This window comes from Corvus brachyrhynchos, unplaced genomic scaffold (genome assembly GCF_000691975.1).
Source record: "Corvus brachyrhynchos isolate BGI_N302 unplaced genomic scaffold, ASM69197v1 scaffold283, whole genome shotgun sequence".
Classification (NCBI taxonomy): Eukaryota; Metazoa; Chordata; class Aves; order Passeriformes; family Corvidae; genus Corvus; species Corvus brachyrhynchos.
In genome coordinates, this window is record NW_008237409.1 from 2544528 (window position 1) to 2562531 (window position 18004).

Below are 18004 nucleotides of genomic sequence, written 5' to 3' on the forward strand. Positions count from 1 at the left end.
TGAGGGGCACCGCCCGCCCCGCCCCCTCAATAAACCCACATCACAATCAAGGCTTCATGAATAATTTATTCCATTTGAATTTTTTTTTTTAAAAAGTATAAACCTTTTTTTTTTTTTCTTCATTTCCTCGATCACAATTTGTACAACTCAGTGTTTATGGCATTCGGCAGCAATAGTGTTTGTTCCTTAAATCGCTTTTTGTTTCTGTGTTTTGTCACGATAAATACGACGGCAGCTTGGCCGAGGGCACATGGCGGCGGCTGTGCAAGGCTCCCCGGCAAATCCAGCCATGCCAGAGGGGTGTGGGAGCAGCTCCCCGACCTGTCCAGCCATGCCAGAGTGGCGTTGAAGCAGCTCCTGGACCTGTCCAGCGGTGCCAGAGAGGCGGTGGTGCAGCTCCTTGGTGTGTCCAGCTGGGGTGTTGGAATGGCTTCCCAGTGCGTCCAGCCATGCCAGCGGCGTGTCGGAGCAGCTCCGTGGTGTGTCCAGCCGTGCCATCGGGGCGATGGAGCGGCTCCCTGGTGTGTCCAGCCGTGCCAGAGGGACGACATGTCCAGTCACGAGGCCACAGGCTGCGGCATCCCAAGCCAGCGCTCGGCAAGGTCCTCACGTCCAGTTGACTCGGAAAAACCTAAAGCTCGATGAGTAGCATCCTGAAAAAGTGACCCTGAGGATTGTGGTAGGTCCCAAATCCAGTTTTACTGTAAATTAAGCTTTACTCCACTGAAAATAAAAAGTACACCCACAAATAATAATAAAAAAACCCTTTAAGTATGAAGCATAGTCCTGGGCCCTTTACTTAAAAAAAAAAAAATTAAAAAATAATAATAAAACAAAACCACCTTCCCAGCTGGAGGTTGCGAGACAGTAATGTTGTACAATGTCACCCCATTAATGAATTCTCCAAAGAAACCCAGATCAAAACCAAGGTTGATGCAGCATTACTATCCCAACAGACTGATATGCTGTGCCATACTGTTGTGCAGCAAATTATATGGTGCAATAGCATTTTTTTTTAAATGTTTTACTCTTATTTTTGAAAGCCTTAAAATAATGCAACATAATATTTTGATATTACAGTATTAACAAATAGTGCTTGATTAAAGACATCAGCAAGTCTTCATAGCAACACACAAAGTTAAAATTACCATCAGAGGTAAATATAGAAATACAATAATCTGCGCCATAACTGACAGCTAAGTAAGAACATAGCTGAGGATTTAAATATAAATCCATTTATCTTTAATTATTTCAGAGAATGTTAGAAAGATCTAAATGTTACAGCTACTTTTAAAATGTGAGGGTTGTTACAAGTACGGCTGGTGGCCTTGCTGGTCTAGCAACAGTTTTCAGAAAACTAATTCAAATAGTAGTGAATCAAAGGTGACTAAAAGGCTTAAATGCAGTAATATCTGGGTTAAAATATGTATTTTTAATTGGAATGGAAGCTTCTCAGCTTCTTCTTTCATTGGAAGAGATAAACCTCCACAGCTACTTATAAAGCACTGACAGGAACAACATTTTCTTGCATGACCATTTTGAAAAGCTGTAGCTGAAATTTTCAACTGTTTAAGCTTGTACTTGCTAAACAACCTCAACTTATTGGATTGTGACAATTTTATTTATAAACCAGCTATTATGTGCACTTAAAATAGTTAAATGAAAGTAGCTAACAAAAAAGTATGCCCAATATAGTAGTTGGCTCCGTGGTGCTGGCAGGTTCGATATGTACATTGCCGGCTGTGACTATCACTCCAGAAATGGCCCTTCTAATCTTTTATAGTGGTTATAATATTATAATTTACTTTAATTGCATTTGATGGGGGGAGGAGTGGGAAACTGGCAGCTTTCACAGTAGGAGTTTCACACGGACGGCTGGTCCAGGTAACAGAATACAGTTACACCAACATTCAGGCAGCTGATTCACTTACCTTTAGGAATACAAGTCAGATTGAACACAAACAAAGCCACACCAAAACCCAGCCCTTGGAACTTGGTTGACTGAGCCAGGGTTAGAAAGAACCACTTAGCAACAAAGCTCAAAATAAAAAGGACATACACTTTGAAAATTCCAGTTTTAGGAGCACTTTTCCACTTCAAAAATGTCAACCAAATGAGAAAAAACCTTCTGTAAGACAATAATGTGCCGTTTAATCTGTGGTGCATTACCGAGATAAAGTCATGGACAGACCCAGTTTTTAACTCTATTTATCAAAATATGCTAACTTCTGATTGCACTCATGTTGTTCTGAAGAAATGACTGAAAATTCTCATCACCAATTGTACAACTTCTTTATACAAAACCAAAAAAGTTGCTAATATTGTATGTACACGATTCAGTGAGACTGTTCATACGAAAAAATCACCTCAGGCAGGTCTTTTGCATTTACGAAACGAGATTTTCATGAACACAGTAAGTTTGGTAAATGCAAGCAAAGTCTTCCTTGTAGAGGGCTAACAGCAGGTGCACAGATGGATCTTAAAACTTGCTCCTTTACAGGTTTAAACCAGCGAGACAGACAGTATTAAGACCCAGGACTTGGGTTATAGTGACAGGCTCCCAGGAGCGCTGCAGGAGTTCAGTTTTTCATCTGGCAGTCAGATAAGGAACCCAGAAAAAGCATCTGCAGCTGCTCTTCAGCACCCGTAGGGGCTATTTTAAAGCAGCACCAGACATTTGGCATGTGCTAGGAAAAAGGAAGGAAACTACTGAGAAACAATGGTGACTGGAGATAGAGGGAGACATTTAGGAAAGCCTTGTGGTTTGTCAGTCCCTTCCTTGGGGAGGGCAAAGCCTCCTTGGCACATGCCCCAGCCAGAGCCTGGAAACGGGATATGGGGAAGGCCATACACTGATACTTGGGACCTTCACCACAGTGCCAAAAATACATGGAAAAGGAAAATGTTCAGGGTTTCGTGCTGTTTTTTTACTAGTGGAATAAAATCTGAATACCAGAATTCACTGAGGATCTATATACACCACATTTTAGTTAAACACACACCAATCTTAAAGTCAAGATTGACTATTTTTGCATTTGTAAAATGGCTAGAGCTGGGCTAAATTTCAGCCTGGCAGGAGACTTTGGATAAGGTCAGAGTTTTCTGTGTGTTCCGCCTCAGATTCGCATTTTGTGACAAATGTGGAAGCAAACAATGCAATGAGCACAGTGCCAAGAATATCCAGGGAGCAACAATGCACAAGAGATATTCTTGTGATATTAAAACTTGTGTCCTGGAAGCGGATCTGAGAATCTAGCCACAGCCCTGAACCATAACACAAACTTCAATTGAAGAGTTTATTCGTTTTATTCTCACTACAAGTTAAACCACCTACAATATCACTTATATATTGCCATTGTTACTCTGTAAAGGTGTGATATAAAATGCTGTAAGACCCGGTACCTTTTCAATTTATATAAACACAGTGAACTTCATTACTGTACATGTACTCTGCAACTACAGCTTAGCTGTAAATCCCCCACACACAATGGTATGGACATTAACCCCTCTATCCCCATTAAACTGTACATCAAGACAATACAAATTTACTGTCCCCACCCACCCCTTACAAAAAAATAATACTCTAAAAGCAACCTACTGCAACTTTTAATTAAGACGATTACATATATTTTAGACCAATTGCTTTAAAGCAAGAAGGCAGTATAAACCTTCTAGGAAAATTTTTATAAAAGAGGTTAAGAAATATAAGACAATTTATACATTTAAAAACTTACAATAAATAAGAGATGCAGGCATTTTTGAATACTAAGTACTATAATCCAATACAAGAACATCTTGATGTTCTGAAGCCATAGGTTGAAACTTAATTGTTCCTCATGTTTCTTCTCATCTCCATGCTTTTAAAATTCATTAACCATGACTGGGTACTATGGCTCATTACTCTTCACAAATACTGTGGCTGGGGAAAAATGGTTAATTTTGCTACTAAAAATGTTATAATACACTTTCTGATCATCATTCTGAAGCGTCCCCCATAGTCAGTGACTCAAAGACAGCAGGGCGATGGGTGCCCCTCTCACAAGTCAAAACAATATTTGCTGGAAGTAACAAGATTCATACCCCATCACAAACAACTTGCACTGAGAAGAATTATAACTTAGTCCTGCAGTGAAATATCCCTTTTCCTCATTTTTGTCTTGCAAAATTCAGATGAAGATCACAGCATATTCATGATAAAGTTATACAACTGATTCAGCACCACAAAATGAATTGGGAGACATGACCGTCTGTCCTGGGTTGCAGGATCACAGGTTAGCCAGGAGAGTGCATTGTACTGTTCCAGAACAAACCTGAAAACAAACAGCCTTCTGTCAGGTCAACACATTTTCTCAGCACAACTTTACAGCCCTAATTTACTATAATCCACTTTCTTTGGCATCAAAACGTAAAATAGGTTTGTTAACATTCAGAAATAACACGTCTTCTGAATTAGTACAAGCAGTTCGGAGCTAAACTTGCTTTCAGTGGAAAACTATCATTGTAATAGTCTATGCTTAATTCATATCAAGAGGTTCACATTAAAAAAAAACCAGAAAAAAAATTCTGATGTTTTCTCAATTACTATCCAATGTTTACATAGGTCTGGGCTCCCGTCCTTCAGCATTTCTGATTTTCCATGAGATTGCCATGCAATGTTCTTGCTTAACTATTACTGTCTTCTGTGTTAGACCTCAAACTCTCTTCTAGTTTGAGGAACTCATTGTTTTTCAAACATTTTCAAACACTGATTAGTTAAGGAAGGGCTTAGAAATGTTTGGTATTAATTCCACTGTTCTGTGACACTTAATCACTTAAAGCACAGCAATTTATCTGCACTAAGGGTATCAGCTGTGCAAAGAAAAAAACTCACAGCAGGAAAAACAAACATGCAGCTTCCCTGCAGCAGCATTTAAAATTAAATGCACAATATTTTTGCAAGTGATCAATGATAAATACCTGAGCACATCAGAAGTTTGATTAGAATCAAGTGGATGGGAGTGTTTACTGTGGAGTAGCTCGTCTGATTGCACTGAAGGCACGTGGAGGTGCAAAGAGGCCTGAGGAAGGAAGAAGGAAGCCAGAAGTTACTGCCTGATCAACTACACCGTATTTCCTTCCCCCATATTGTTGCAGCTTGCAGTCTCCTTCTCTGTCTGACACACAAGCCAAAACAAATCTTATCCTTAGGCCATCAACAAGTTCAGGAATTATCAGACTATAAGGTCTTCCTTTATATTCTCTCACACAGATCTCTCCTAAAAGCACAGTGCTAGTAGTGCAATATATTTTAGTGGGTTTTTTAATCCCTTTCTTACATTAAGTGATTATTAAAAAAGCAACTCAAGTGGCTCAAGATGTCTAATAACACACAGACTTGGAAGTTCAGTTGTTTTCCATAGACCTGGTCTATTTATATTCCATATATAGAGCTGCTTAGTGTAAATAATAAATCCCCTCTTCAAAATAATAACCTATACCAAAGCCACAGCTGAGCTTAGGCCAAGAGGAACTGCTAATCCAGACACAAACAAGGCTGCAGAAGATATATCTGTATCATAAGAAAACAAAGCACAATATTAGAGATGCTGATTTGTTAATACAGAAAGTTTCTCTGTATCCCAATGTATGGCCTTAAATGTGCCCAGTATGTCTTGCTTGTGCCATAAGGAGATAAGGGGCTCAGACAATACCCAGACAGATGATACAAGGGCCATAACTTGGCAAAGCCAACTTTGAAAAAACAGGTTTTATGCTTTGTGCAATACAGAAAGAGATTCCTTATTTTACCCAGTGCAACTGAGGTACTGCATTGCATTGTGTACCTCCTTTTCTACCACCAGTCCCCACCAGAGTCCAGCCTTAACCAGAGCTCTGTCCAGGAACTCAGCCTGTTCTTACAAAATCCTGGAGCATAAAGTTGGCAAAAAGAGTCCAGACTACCAAGAAGAAACCACGAGCAAGGCAGAACCTTCCAAACAGCCAAATCTCAAAAATTTCACACTTGGCCTCTCCTGAAGCAAAAGCAGGACTATTTCCAGAGACAGGCACTGACTTTGGTTTCACCAGAACAGCTTTCACCCCCAGATCCCTCAGGCTGCACAAGTCTCTGTGCCAGTACAGTACCTTAAGAAACAAGGGACACTGATTTTGTGCTTGAGGACACGCTGACCAAAACCAGTCAGGCAATGGACCTGCTTTGGCAGTTGACACAAAATAACCGAGGGCCAGTGGCTGCTGCAGTATATTTGTTACTTCATCATGAGATTCTGTGGAAAGCAATCGATCTGTGCCTTGACCCTGGAACACAACAGGCAATGGTTTTGGATTAGGAGGGCACAAATTTAATAGAAATTATCTGTAGCTTCTGAAACACAAAACATTTTGAAATATCCAAGCATGACATGACAATCCAATATCCAAGTGATTCAACACCTTTCATTCCACAAAAGGAAATTAACAGATGGAGAAAAAACAGACAAAACACACACACAAAACGGTATTTATTCCAATATTTACCTTGCCCATATCACCTCCATGGGGGTAGTGGGACCCTGGAGAATGCACAGGGGATCCACCAGGAGATGCAGGAAGAATATTTATAATATCAGGATCAAGATCATCTCCAGTGTCTAACAAGTCAAAGATTCCCATTCCATCTGCTCCATCTTGAAAAAGAACAAGACCAGTGAATTCCCACAGTTTCACTATGTACAGAACATGACGATACATCCAGAAAAAAAGTGAATTTCCATAGAAATGGAAATGGTTCTTCGGAAATTATTCTAAGGAAATGGTTTCTTAGAATGAACAGTTTATTCTTATTACAGGGGGAGTGACGAGGGGTTTTTAGAAGGCAAGAACAAATCCAAAGTACAAACCATTGTTTGTGTTAAAGGCCAGATCCAGGTTCTCAGTAGTGTAAGTGGATGATGCCACTTGCACAGATGCAGACGTGGGGAACACCAGGATGTGAGTGCAGGACGTGTCCTGGGGTGTGTTCAGCTGAGACGTTTGCATGTTCAGGGTGGTGCTGCGCCCAAACACAGAGCCGGTGGACACAGAATCTTTGGGAGACAAATCAAGCATTTTCTTAGTTTTGCAAAGCCTGAACTGTTCTTTCTCGTGCCAAAAAGAGAGAGTTTCCCAAATACCTGGCATAATAATGAAGGATCCCTGGGGTTCCATGGCCACCAAGCAAGCACTGAGAATGCTGGGGGAGTCTGCGGCAGAGATCCCACACATCCTGCACATGTCCTTCAGCCTCTTGCTGAGGGACTGCAGGTTCCGGCGGCTCAGCAAACAGCTCCAGTCTGAGGGTGGAAATGCCATTATTTAGGTTTTCTTCCAGAAGCAGGGATAGACACTTGATATTACTGAAAAATTAAAGCTTTAGACTCCAAAAAATGCTACGGTTACCTTTTAATTCCCCATGTCCTATTCTTCCTAAGCGGCCAATTACAACTCTCCATGGCAAAGAGCTCATCTGCACAAGTCCCAAGCACCATTCCCAGAGTTTCTGGAGACCAAGTCTGCGGGCAGAACCCTTTTTCCTGCGAGCTCTAGAGTTAAGAAAGAAGGGAAAACAAAGCTAAAACCCACCTGCAACAAATTTTTAATGCCACATTTAGAACTTTTTTGTATTAACCTGAACATTCACAGGACCCAAGACCATTGGTATTACAGTCCATCAGCTGCAACTTCAGGGTTTTTTGGGTATTTTAAATTAATCACATTCGAAAACTGACCTTAAAAGCCAGTAAGTGAGGAGGCGACACACACAATAACACTCAAGAATCACATGAAACTAAGCAACGGTCTTCTATAAATTTAACTCAAAACAATATACACATAATAAGGAAAATATTCATCTGCTTTAGCCAGTTTTGCAACACAGCAAGTCTACAAAAGTCAGTTATTCTTACAGCACCAAACCCAATCCAATTCTTCAAGGGGAGTGAAAGAAAATACACTTGCTAAAAATGAATTAAACAGCTGGGTTCTTACCTGTTTGGTACATCAATATTAATTATGCAAGTTTCTAACTGCTCTCCATAGAGGTCTGTACAGGATGCAAGCAGCCACCTCTGATCATGAGACAAACAGTAGCCCACAAAAAGCACATTATACTTCTGGCCAGCTTCTCCAAAGGTTTCTCCCAGCTCTGTTTGCTTGTCCTTTACTGGAGCCAGTATAAAAGGAGGGGTGTAGAGTCGAATACACTCAGGTCTCTAGAAAGATGACAGAACAGATAATGAAGTTTGGTTATTCCTAACATGAAAGATGGTTGGTTGATAAGCAGGGACCTTTCTCTGATCTGGGTAATTCCACAATCCCATTAACAATACTCACATCAGGGCTCCTAAGAGCAGTTTCCATGGCTAAACCTGGGCCAAAGCCAGTTAAGGTTTTCACGTTGGTGGAAGTTGGGAGAGGTCTCCGACACTGAGTGAAAGCTGAAAATGCCAAAGATTTTAAATGCTGAGTGTAAATCTGCCGGTCCTCGTGTTTCACAGGCTGGAGCAGGTACTGACATGGGACAATCTAGAACAGAGGAGAGGAGAAAAAAAATAAATCATTGTTTCACCAATACGTTAAATGGCTTTTGACACAGTACTTGGTACATTGCTTTTTGAATTTTACTTTGCAGTCAAATTTCTTCCAATTCTTCTAAAGCCCCATGGGATTTCAAGAAATTATTCTCATTGAAATTGTGTTCAGAGGAAAAAATAATTTGTTTAGAAGAGAATCTTAATGATCCCTCCAAAAAGCTGCCCTCTATTAACTGGTCCTGCAGCTCCTGCTGGAAGGAGCTCTGCCTACAGCCCAGCAGGGTTAGAATTGCAGCAGATTCCAGTACAGGACCAGCAGCTTTCCTTTGCTTCACTCCTCATTGGAGTGGGCACTACATTTCCTCTGAGATAAGACTGGTGAGTTTGGAATGTACAACAGGATTCAGCTTTGGTTAATAGCACTCAAACTGCTCTAAAAGCTATAACCTAATGATTTAACAGCTGGAGAACTGTAACTAATGTTTGCAAAGGAAATGAAACTTCTACCTTGAGGGTGTTATTGCTCCCAAAACACAGCCAAAGCCAAGGATACTCTGTTTGTTTCTGTTGGCTCACCTGCACAGAAATGATGTTCTTGATGTTGGGAGGAAGAACCTGAACCATCTCTAGAAAGCAGCGCAGAAGTCCAAGTGTCCACAAACTAGATGAGCTACTGTTCTCATCCTTTTTTTCATATGTGAAAGGATCAATTATGTAAACTACAATTGCAGGTGGATAGGTGATAGCATGTGAATCTCCATCTGTGGGGACTCCGACTTTATCACGATCCATAGTGCTGGAAATGAAATTTTGAAACCAGTTACAAACAGCTGAGTTTTATAAAGATTTAGTTCCACTTCAAAACTAGATCAAATTGTCAATTATTAATCTGAAAGACCTTTGAGTCAACTGTGGTGTAAGAAACAGTCTTTTTATGTCATTTTTGTGTGGGAGCTTATCAGTAACTCTGAATCCCTTTTCTTTCCTTTAGCCTTTTTTATTACAGCAGCTCAACTACTGCTTAACTGGGGAACAAGAATATCTACAGTAAGAGCTGTCTTCACCACTCTAACTTTGATTATAGAAAATAGAACTATAAGATGGTGCCAATTATCCATCTCCCCCTCCTTCCCCAGCCCTTTAAAATATTGAAGTGAGTAGTTTGGTGAATTTTCTCTCTTTAGAGAGAGAAGAAAAAAAAAGGAAGTTTATTTTTGTACCAGAGCAGACAGTGAGATGCAATTAGAACTGCAGCTACAAGTGGAACCAAAAGGTTCGGCTCCACCACAACTGAACTTCATTCTCCCTAAAAAGCAGCTTGGTGAAAATAATTACAGGATTTTTATTGAGGGGGTGAAAGTGCATTCATAAGTTCACGTTAGTTGAGCTGACTTTTCAGCTGCAGGTGTGATTGCAGTTCCCTACCTTTCAGAAATCTCTGGATGGGGCTGTGCAGGTGCTGCAGCCGTGTCTCCAGACATCCCTGCTGTTTGCAGTGTTGGCTGTTGCTGCTGCCCCCCAGTTTGCCCATTTGGGACTGGTGCAGTCTGGGCGGGCAGGGAGGCAGGAGTGGTATTGTTCATATTGCTGAAAGGTGGGAATGAGGAAGGCTTGCTCGTTGGAATGCCACTGCCCAGACTGGCAGAGGAGGAGGATGGGGCAGTGGTGGTCAGGGTGGAGTTGGCTGTAGTGGCTGCAGAGGACATGGCACTGGTGGAGGTCACTGTGATGGTGCTGCTGGTGGGAGCTGCAGGAGCCGACGACGGAGTGTTGGGATTTGCAGCAGGGGCTGTCACTGGGGGCAGAGCAGAGGCTGCCTGGCTGGAGGGAGGGACCAGGTTTGTTTGGGAAAGTAAAGAATTGTCCAAAGGCTGAGAAGCAAGATAAGGACCTAAAACCAGGGAAAAAAAAGCATAAATTTTATATTGCAGCTGTTTTGATGCTTATGTCACCTATGGAAGTCTACGGTTCTAACAAAACAGAGCAAACCTTGAGCATACGTTTTACCTCTTAAATTAAAATACCCGTATTAAATTTTCAAATTCTAATATTTTCATACGAGCCTTTCAGAAATATCAAGAAATCTATTTTTAACTTTCTTTTTTTTCCAGATGTGTTGAATTGCTGGAAATCACTGCTTCAGAATCAAAGTCACCAATACAAGAAGACAACCAAAGTCCCTGTCAGGCAGCCACACTGCCATTCCCTAAGGGCACTGCTGGATGGTAAGAGGCCATTTTAGCACATATTCAAATCTAGCTTAAAACCAGAAAACTGCCCCAATCAATAAGACCACAAGCTATAATTCCTTCTTCTCTAACACAGAGGAGTAAGTCTCCTTAAAAAACGTCATACCCAGCTCATATCTGCAAACTAAGGAGTAAGTCGCAATCATATGAAATAAGGAACATCAAAAAAACGTCATACCCAGCTCATATCTGCAAACTTGAGCGTAGAGTTTGAGTTTGGAGAATGCCTCGTTGTTGGCATTGGCTGTCTGTGAGAACCACTCCGTGACCAACTTCTCTGAGAGCTTCTTGGAGGCTGTAGGTCCAACCCTCATGATCCCATCAGGCAGTAACTTACAGATAGGTCTGTGCTGACCAAGCCTGCAGGACTGCAAAAAAGGTAAAAAAAAGCCTTAAAAGCTGTTAAATATCACACAAAGGATATATGAGGTATATATATATATATATAAATTCTCAGTTTATTTACAGTATTCCAAAGTAACATTATAATTCTAGAATTCCACCAGTAGGAAATGTTGAATAGTGATTTTATGGCTTATTTTCAGCGTTTTCCTAAATGCAAGCGAACCAGGTTGATAATCACCTACTCCAATCTTCATCCCAATCCAAGCAGTACAAGCATGTAATTAATTAATTAAATGGAGGTAACACAATTAGCGTGGCAATGCAGAGCTGTGCCACCGGGTGGCGTTTATCGGATGGAAACGGCGAATACTGAAAGGAACGGGGAGCAGCACGAATAGCCCTTATCTTCCAAGTGCCCATTCCTAAAATCCCTCCCAGCAGCTTTCCCAGATAGCATTCTGAGCAGGCGTCGCTATCAGCTCCGACAACCCTGATAAGTCCTTATGAGCACGTATTAGAAACAGCCTTTCCCAAATCCATTTCACTGCAAACTGCCACAAATCCTGTACCTCGTATATTGCAGTCAGATCCCTAAAGAAGCTTTTGGCTCCATTGAGCAGAGCCTCGTTCTCCGGGCACACCACAACATAAGCAACGTCTCGCTGAGATCCGTAAGGTTCCAGCATCAACCTCTCCCAGTAGGGCAATGCAAATGGAGACAGCACCAGGAAATCGTAATCATATCCCAGCAAAAATGTTGGGATTGGCAGTGGTTCCGGGGACTCATCGGTTCCTGGAAAAGCAAGACACGTTTTTAAGCAGAAAGCTTAAAATTAACTTCAAGGAAACATGACTAGAACAGCCTCTGGTGTTCCCAGCATCTCACAGGAAGGAGCACTGGCTATCAATGGAATAGTTCTCATTTTACAGATCCAAAGTGTAGGATCCAACCCTCTGCAAAAAACCCATCAGCTGATTGTTTTTATTTGAAATATATCAGGGCCTCAAGAAAAAGTTCCACAGTGTTTTATATTTCTGTCAGTACACAGACGATCAATAACAGATCTGCACTGTTCAGGAAGCCTTTTCCCACAGAGCCAAAGCAATCAGGGACCAAAGACAGGGAAAATATGTAAATATTCTAAGCAGATGGGTAAAGAGCCAGAGAAAGAAACAAACTTAAGAACATGCATTTACATGTACTGTAAATGTATAATTGCCACGTTCTAAATATAGCTACAAGAGATCTGTTGGTGAAAGGTCACTCTTGTAACACAGTGGTAAATCAATCTCATATGCTAATGAAGTCATTAAATCGTGAGTGCACAAAATTCACCTTCTATCTGTAAATGCATCACGTGTTGGCCACTCCAAACATTTATCAGAGACAAGACACTGAATAACCCCAGCTCTTGAACACAGTTCTGACAGTACTGAGCAATAGAGCACACTGCGTCAAGCATTTCAAAATCAGTATTGTTAACTCCCTATTTTTAGAGTAATAAAAATGGGGTGACTAGAAGAATTTTGAGTATAAAACCCTGAGCAGTTACTCTGTTTTTAACATTAAACCCATCTTTGCAATTTCAGTCCCTCACTGGGTGAAGTGTCAGGTGTATACAAACAGTGCAACTGAAGTTGTAAATTTTAAATGCACATCTTTAATTCATTGCCTGTTTTAAGGAATATAAATATTTTCTGTTTTTCTAAAGAGAAGAATTCTCCTCTGTCTAATAGCTCTCGTTAGTTTAAAGAAAGGTCAAGTGCTGTTCAGAATTCCAATAGGGCTGAGCAGCACCAGCCACCGAGTTGGGGTGGCTGGAGCAGAGGTAGGAGATTCCATGGAGCCGCCGGATTCCATGGAGCCATTACCGTAGGAGCCTCTCCCAGCCATTTTGTGGAACTGCTGCCACGTGAGGGGTCCCTGCACCCCCCAGGACCGGACCGTTCGCTTCTTCTGGATGGCGTCCTGCAGCACGGGCTGGAGCGAGAGCAGCATGCGGAGGATGTCCTGGGAACACTGCATGCTCACATCCACCACTGCGGGGACACAAACGTGGTCAGGGCAGCTGCACAACAGCCCACAATCCCAAACCAGCTCCATGTTAAACATTCTCTTCTAAAAAACACACGCAGGCCACCCAAAGGCTGGGATATATAAAGTTGAGCACGCATGGATTTACAGTTCTCCCTCTTCCCCTGACAAAATATACAGATGGATTATTTTCCTAATTTTTTTTTTTCCTCTAGAACTTTTCCCATTGAAAGGGCTTCCATCTTATGAGTTAAACTAAGGGAAAACATCCTAAAATAAAAACAAAAAAACCAAACCAAATAAAAACAACCCACAACCCCCAAACAAGTTGTAGAAGCCTGAAACTCCCGGATTGTCCCTCCCAACAAAGGCGGATTTGCAGGCTGCCACCCAGTGCTCATTTCAGAGAAGTCGAGGGAAGCCTCGAGCAGACTCAGCCCATTTCATCCAGAGCCACCACCGGGCCATTTCAGGTACAGGGCTTTAGAGTGAAAAACTGACACAAAATTTGGCACGGCTACAATTTCCAAGTCTTCTGTTTTAAAGTATCTTTACATCTTTTTATCTCAAATACCAAAGTCACAGTACCACGGAGTCTTCTCCTGGGTGCCTGAAAACATCAATTTATCTACAGCCCGGGCTTTCCAAGTTAATCCCCCAGCAAGGCACAGGAGCCTGGCTCGTGTTCTCCCATGAGTTCTCCTCATCTTCACTTACAACTATGAATTGCAGCTACCTGTGATTCATAACTTTATCTTTCACCCTAACCCTGTTAAGAATTGCCACGTGAAAATTCTGTTAGAGAACAGTAAGCAAATACACATAATAAAGGGTACTCCAGGAGACACTGCATCATTAATCAGGCCCTCAAAGGAAAAATCCAAGGATTTCTGGCAGACCCAACATACAGTGAAGGCTACAATAATGCTTTTTTTGCCACATATGCCATTAACCCACTGCCCCCTTCTCCTTCTTAAAGAAGGGGGGAAACCAACTGAATCAGAGCTGTTGTTTAATTCTGCCACAGTGGCCTTGACAATACGGTCACCACTTTAACCCCCTGCACTTCCTACAGGCATCAATCATTCCAAAGCCTCTGTAGAGCCAGTCACCAAAAGCTCTTTAAAAGGATAAACCCGGTGAAGTGTTGTGGACACTGACACTGGTCTCATGTTACACTTTAGATATATATTGGGAATTTACAACTAAGGGTAACCAAGGCCTTACTCTGCTTGGTGATCAGCACAGGACATAGAAGGGCTGCTTATTCTGAACACCATCAAAGAGAAGTTTGTACGAGCACACAGGTGGCAAGAACAGCCTGAAGTATTCAAAATCCACAAAGGAAAACCACAAAAACGACCCTTCAAAAACAAAAACCCAAACAGGGGGACAAGTAGAAAATAAGCTGTTTTCAATATTTACCGTTTCTTTTTGACCAGTGGTGCAAGCAAGTAGTTTTCACAAGTGCTTCATCAACTTTCCCTCCTGACATATTGTCCATGAACTGCCGTCCATGTTCCAAGGCTAAGTAGCAGTCATTGCAACAATCCCTTTCTTCTACACGTACCAGGTTGCTAACAGCACCAACTTTGGGGATGGAGTCTTGGTCTGCTGCTCCAAAGGGTGAGAACAGGTTGGTGCATTGATCCTGCAGCAACAGTATCAAGTCATCGGGCAGTTTCTCGGGTTCTTTCAGCCCTCCACTGCCGTGTTCAATGGAAGTAGCTCTGAGAGCTTCAAAGCGTTTTTCTGCTTCTTTGCCACACTCCGTGTTTCGCCCCAGAATATCCAGCTCATCTTCAAGAAACAGCCCAGAACTGTTGCCAAATTTTCTATTCATAACAGCACTGAAACCACAGGTACACCTATACTGGGCCTCTTGTGTTGGATCAGGAATGTAAACTCCAACATCAGCACCTTTGATGTTCATATTGCAAACACAAATGCAGCAGCTGTCAAAGTTGCAGTCTTTGAAGAGATTCATGACGGACTCAGAGAGGATGAGATTCACATACAGGCTGTGTGCCTCGGGGATGGAAGGCACCGTTGCAGGTTCCACGGAATTCAGCGGCCGACATGTGGAGGGCGTGGAAGCTGGGGAGTACAAATCCGAGTTCTCGTATTTCACTGAGCCCTGGGCACTCGCAGGCCCGCCAGCTCCACGGGGTGTTCGGGGAGTCCTTGGTGTTCTGGGAGTTGGGAAGCGAGGGGTGGAAGGAGAAGGGAGAATTCCAGCCCCGCTGTTGCTGGGAGGGGCACTGCTCGGGGGCATCCCAAACGGAGTATGGGTCTGTGGGGTGTAGGCAGGGCCGTACTCCTGATCCAAGGTGCTCCCATCACTGACAGCAGCCACAAGAGAAGGAAAGGCTTTAAGTACACAACATACTGGGTATGAAGTTTAAGACTCAGATTTCTAAAGAAGGACCTTCCTAATTAATATTTGCTTTTTTAAGCTAGTCTTTCATAATCCACAGCAAGATTTTCATTCCCTGAGGAACTTCAAGAGCATTTGTTCTAAATGACTTTGCAGGACTCCCACTGACAGCACCGTTAAGGAATCTCTCCCTGCCTCCTTTTGTCTTTTCCTTTGCACAAAGCTCCCAGGAAACAAGTGTGGTCAGAATAAATTATAAATTCTGTGGTTGTATGGAGTCTAAAGGACACCTTTCTCATTCATGTTTTATTTACATGTTGTGTTGACACACACTAAGAAAATAGACCAGGTCTATTGACAGCAGATTCAGCTGAATCCACGAGGAAAGTATCACCTGGAAATGTTTAACATTTTCTTTCCTAAGCACCTGAGTATCTCCAAAGACTTGTAAGGCTAATGAGACCTGGAAACATGTTGCTTATGAGTAGCCTTAAGAGAAGCAACATCAGGATTTAATCTTCATATAATTTTATCAAGAAATACACAACCTCCTTGCTGCCTAATCCATTTATACCAGCTACTAATGCAGAAGAAAAAAAGAAAGAAATCTTTTCCTCAAGAGGAGCTGGCAGCAAGACCATCCCTACCAAATGCAGGGTACAGAAATGTCCCCTGCAGTTCTGCTGTGACCAGGCCCAGTCGCACAGGGCACAGGAAATGTTTTCCTAGTCCCAGCACAGCTGAGTTTACTGCTACTTAAGAAAATAATTTAAGAAACAGCAGCACCACCTACTAAGCCCTTCCAGTACCGACTACACCACTGCAAAAACAAGGTCCCAAGTTTACATTTATCTTGATTGTTACCATCTTCATTACTTATTAAACCTGGACTTGCACCATTAAGCTTCCCCAGGAAACCTTTAAAGGAGACAACAAATAAAATGTATGTACAGTTAAGAAGCTCTTTGAGAAGAGAGTCTCCTGCAGTAGGTTTAACCAGATGGATATTTTTAAAGGCACTTGTCAGTTGTATAAACACAGAGTACATACAAATATTCCCATTACTGCTTGACAAAATAAATATTTAGGGGTGGCAAAGTGAGCACCTCACAGAGCTTAACTCCCCGTGGTCATACCCGTCTTTGATGAAAGGCATGGCAGGGCCTGGAGGAAGCAAATCCAGCTTTCCCACAGTCCAGCTCTGGCGGTAAATGCATTCCTCGGGCAGTTTGATGGGAGGAAGACACTGGCTGGGAAGAGTCTTCAGTGGTGCAAACATGGAACATCCCACTAAAGCTTGACAGTTCTCAGGTTTATAAACATAAGAATAATCCTGGAAGTCAGACATGGGAAAGCATTAGTGTGTAAATTAGATCACTGCAGCAATTAAATGCTTCTCCAAAAAACAGGACTAAGTTCAAGCAGCAGCTTTTTAATCCAAAATCCTGACACAGCTGCAAGAGAAAGCTGAGATGTGTACACACAATATTCACAATACACCAAGACACAACAGTGAACTGCAGTGACTGAAAGGAATTTCTGCAGCTCACTAATGGCTACTCAGGTATTACTCTCTCAAAGTTTAGGTAGTAAAACACTACATACTTACTACAAAGTGTATTACCTCCCCCAGAATAATGCAGTTACAGATTGTACTTTATCTTTCCCCCATTCCTACTCAGATTTAAGTAACAAACTGATCAATACTCATCACAAGCATTGATCAGGACTATCAGCACTACCTACCTTGATTTCAGCAGGTTTGGGACTGCAGAAGCCCTCATCTACTTCAATTCTGAACTGAGCTCCCACAGTAGAGCTATTCCCTTCCAGCACTGTTCCTCCAAGTGTAGTGTCCATGCTGCCGTACTCCTTATTGTTCATGTTCATTGGAGAAAACCCCATAATATGTTGTTCCAGTGAAGGGGGAGTTGGATACATTTTATGGAGATCTGCAGTGCCTAATTTCAGATCAGAAGCAGACTTTAGAGCATAAAAACTTTCTGAAGTGCTTCCTGACTCTCAAAATTTCAGAAAGGCAAATGAAGGGAACATTTCCAAATTGCCACAACATATTAGAGTCAAATGTTTAGGGCTAGTATTCTCTTTAGGCAAAAAGAAAACACAAATAAATCTTACTTATGCATGACAGTGGGTCTAGATTTCCTGTTTTTGCCTCTTTGCAGTTGGATTTGTCATCGGTGCCGTTCACTGTTCGTTTAGATCCAGGCTAAGAAAGAAGTATTGTCATAAAATCATTCCAGACATAAACACATGCTCATGTTTCCTGCTAACAGGAAATCTCACCTGCACATACAAAGCTGGGACATTGTATAATATTTAGAAAAATTAAAATAGCTCAGAAGCCTGGGGTTGGGGTTACACTTGTTCTTAATTCTTGGAACCCAGAGGACCTCTCCGAACAGGTCACAATGTTGTTGAAGGGAAA

At 41.9% G+C, this 18004-nt stretch overlaps 1 protein-coding gene across 2 annotated transcripts in view; it reads right to left on the bottom strand.

Moving 5' to 3' along the window:
• Positions 1-46: 46 nt before the first annotated feature.
• Positions 47-18004, bottom strand: part of MED13 (mediator complex subunit 13) — a 54349-nt gene continuing 36391 nt past the window's right edge. For both annotated transcript variants that reach the window (XM_008631089.2, XM_017730960.1), the window contains exons 13-30: positions 17695-17785; positions 17302-17516; positions 16692-16888; positions 14604-15520; positions 13016-13183; positions 11713-11936; positions 10977-11166; positions 9975-10440; positions 9126-9345; positions 8350-8541; positions 8005-8228; positions 7417-7559; positions 7152-7310; positions 6879-7064; positions 6517-6665; positions 6124-6297; positions 4957-5057; positions 47-4310 (exon numbers count right to left, since the gene is read on the bottom strand). In XM_008631089.2, the coding sequence (XP_008629311.1) occupies positions 4178-4310; positions 4957-5057; positions 6124-6297; positions 6517-6665; positions 6879-7064; positions 7152-7310; positions 7417-7559; positions 8005-8228; positions 8350-8541; positions 9126-9345; positions 9975-10440; positions 10977-11166; positions 11713-11936; positions 13016-13183; positions 14604-15520; positions 16692-16888; positions 17302-17516; positions 17695-17785 (4149 nt within the window). In that variant the 3' untranslated portion in view covers positions 47-4177. The remainder of the gene's footprint in view (positions 4311-4956; positions 5058-6123; positions 6298-6516; positions 6666-6878; positions 7065-7151; positions 7311-7416; positions 7560-8004; positions 8229-8349; positions 8542-9125; positions 9346-9974; positions 10441-10976; positions 11167-11712; positions 11937-13015; positions 13184-14603; positions 15521-16691; positions 16889-17301; positions 17517-17694; positions 17786-18004) is intronic.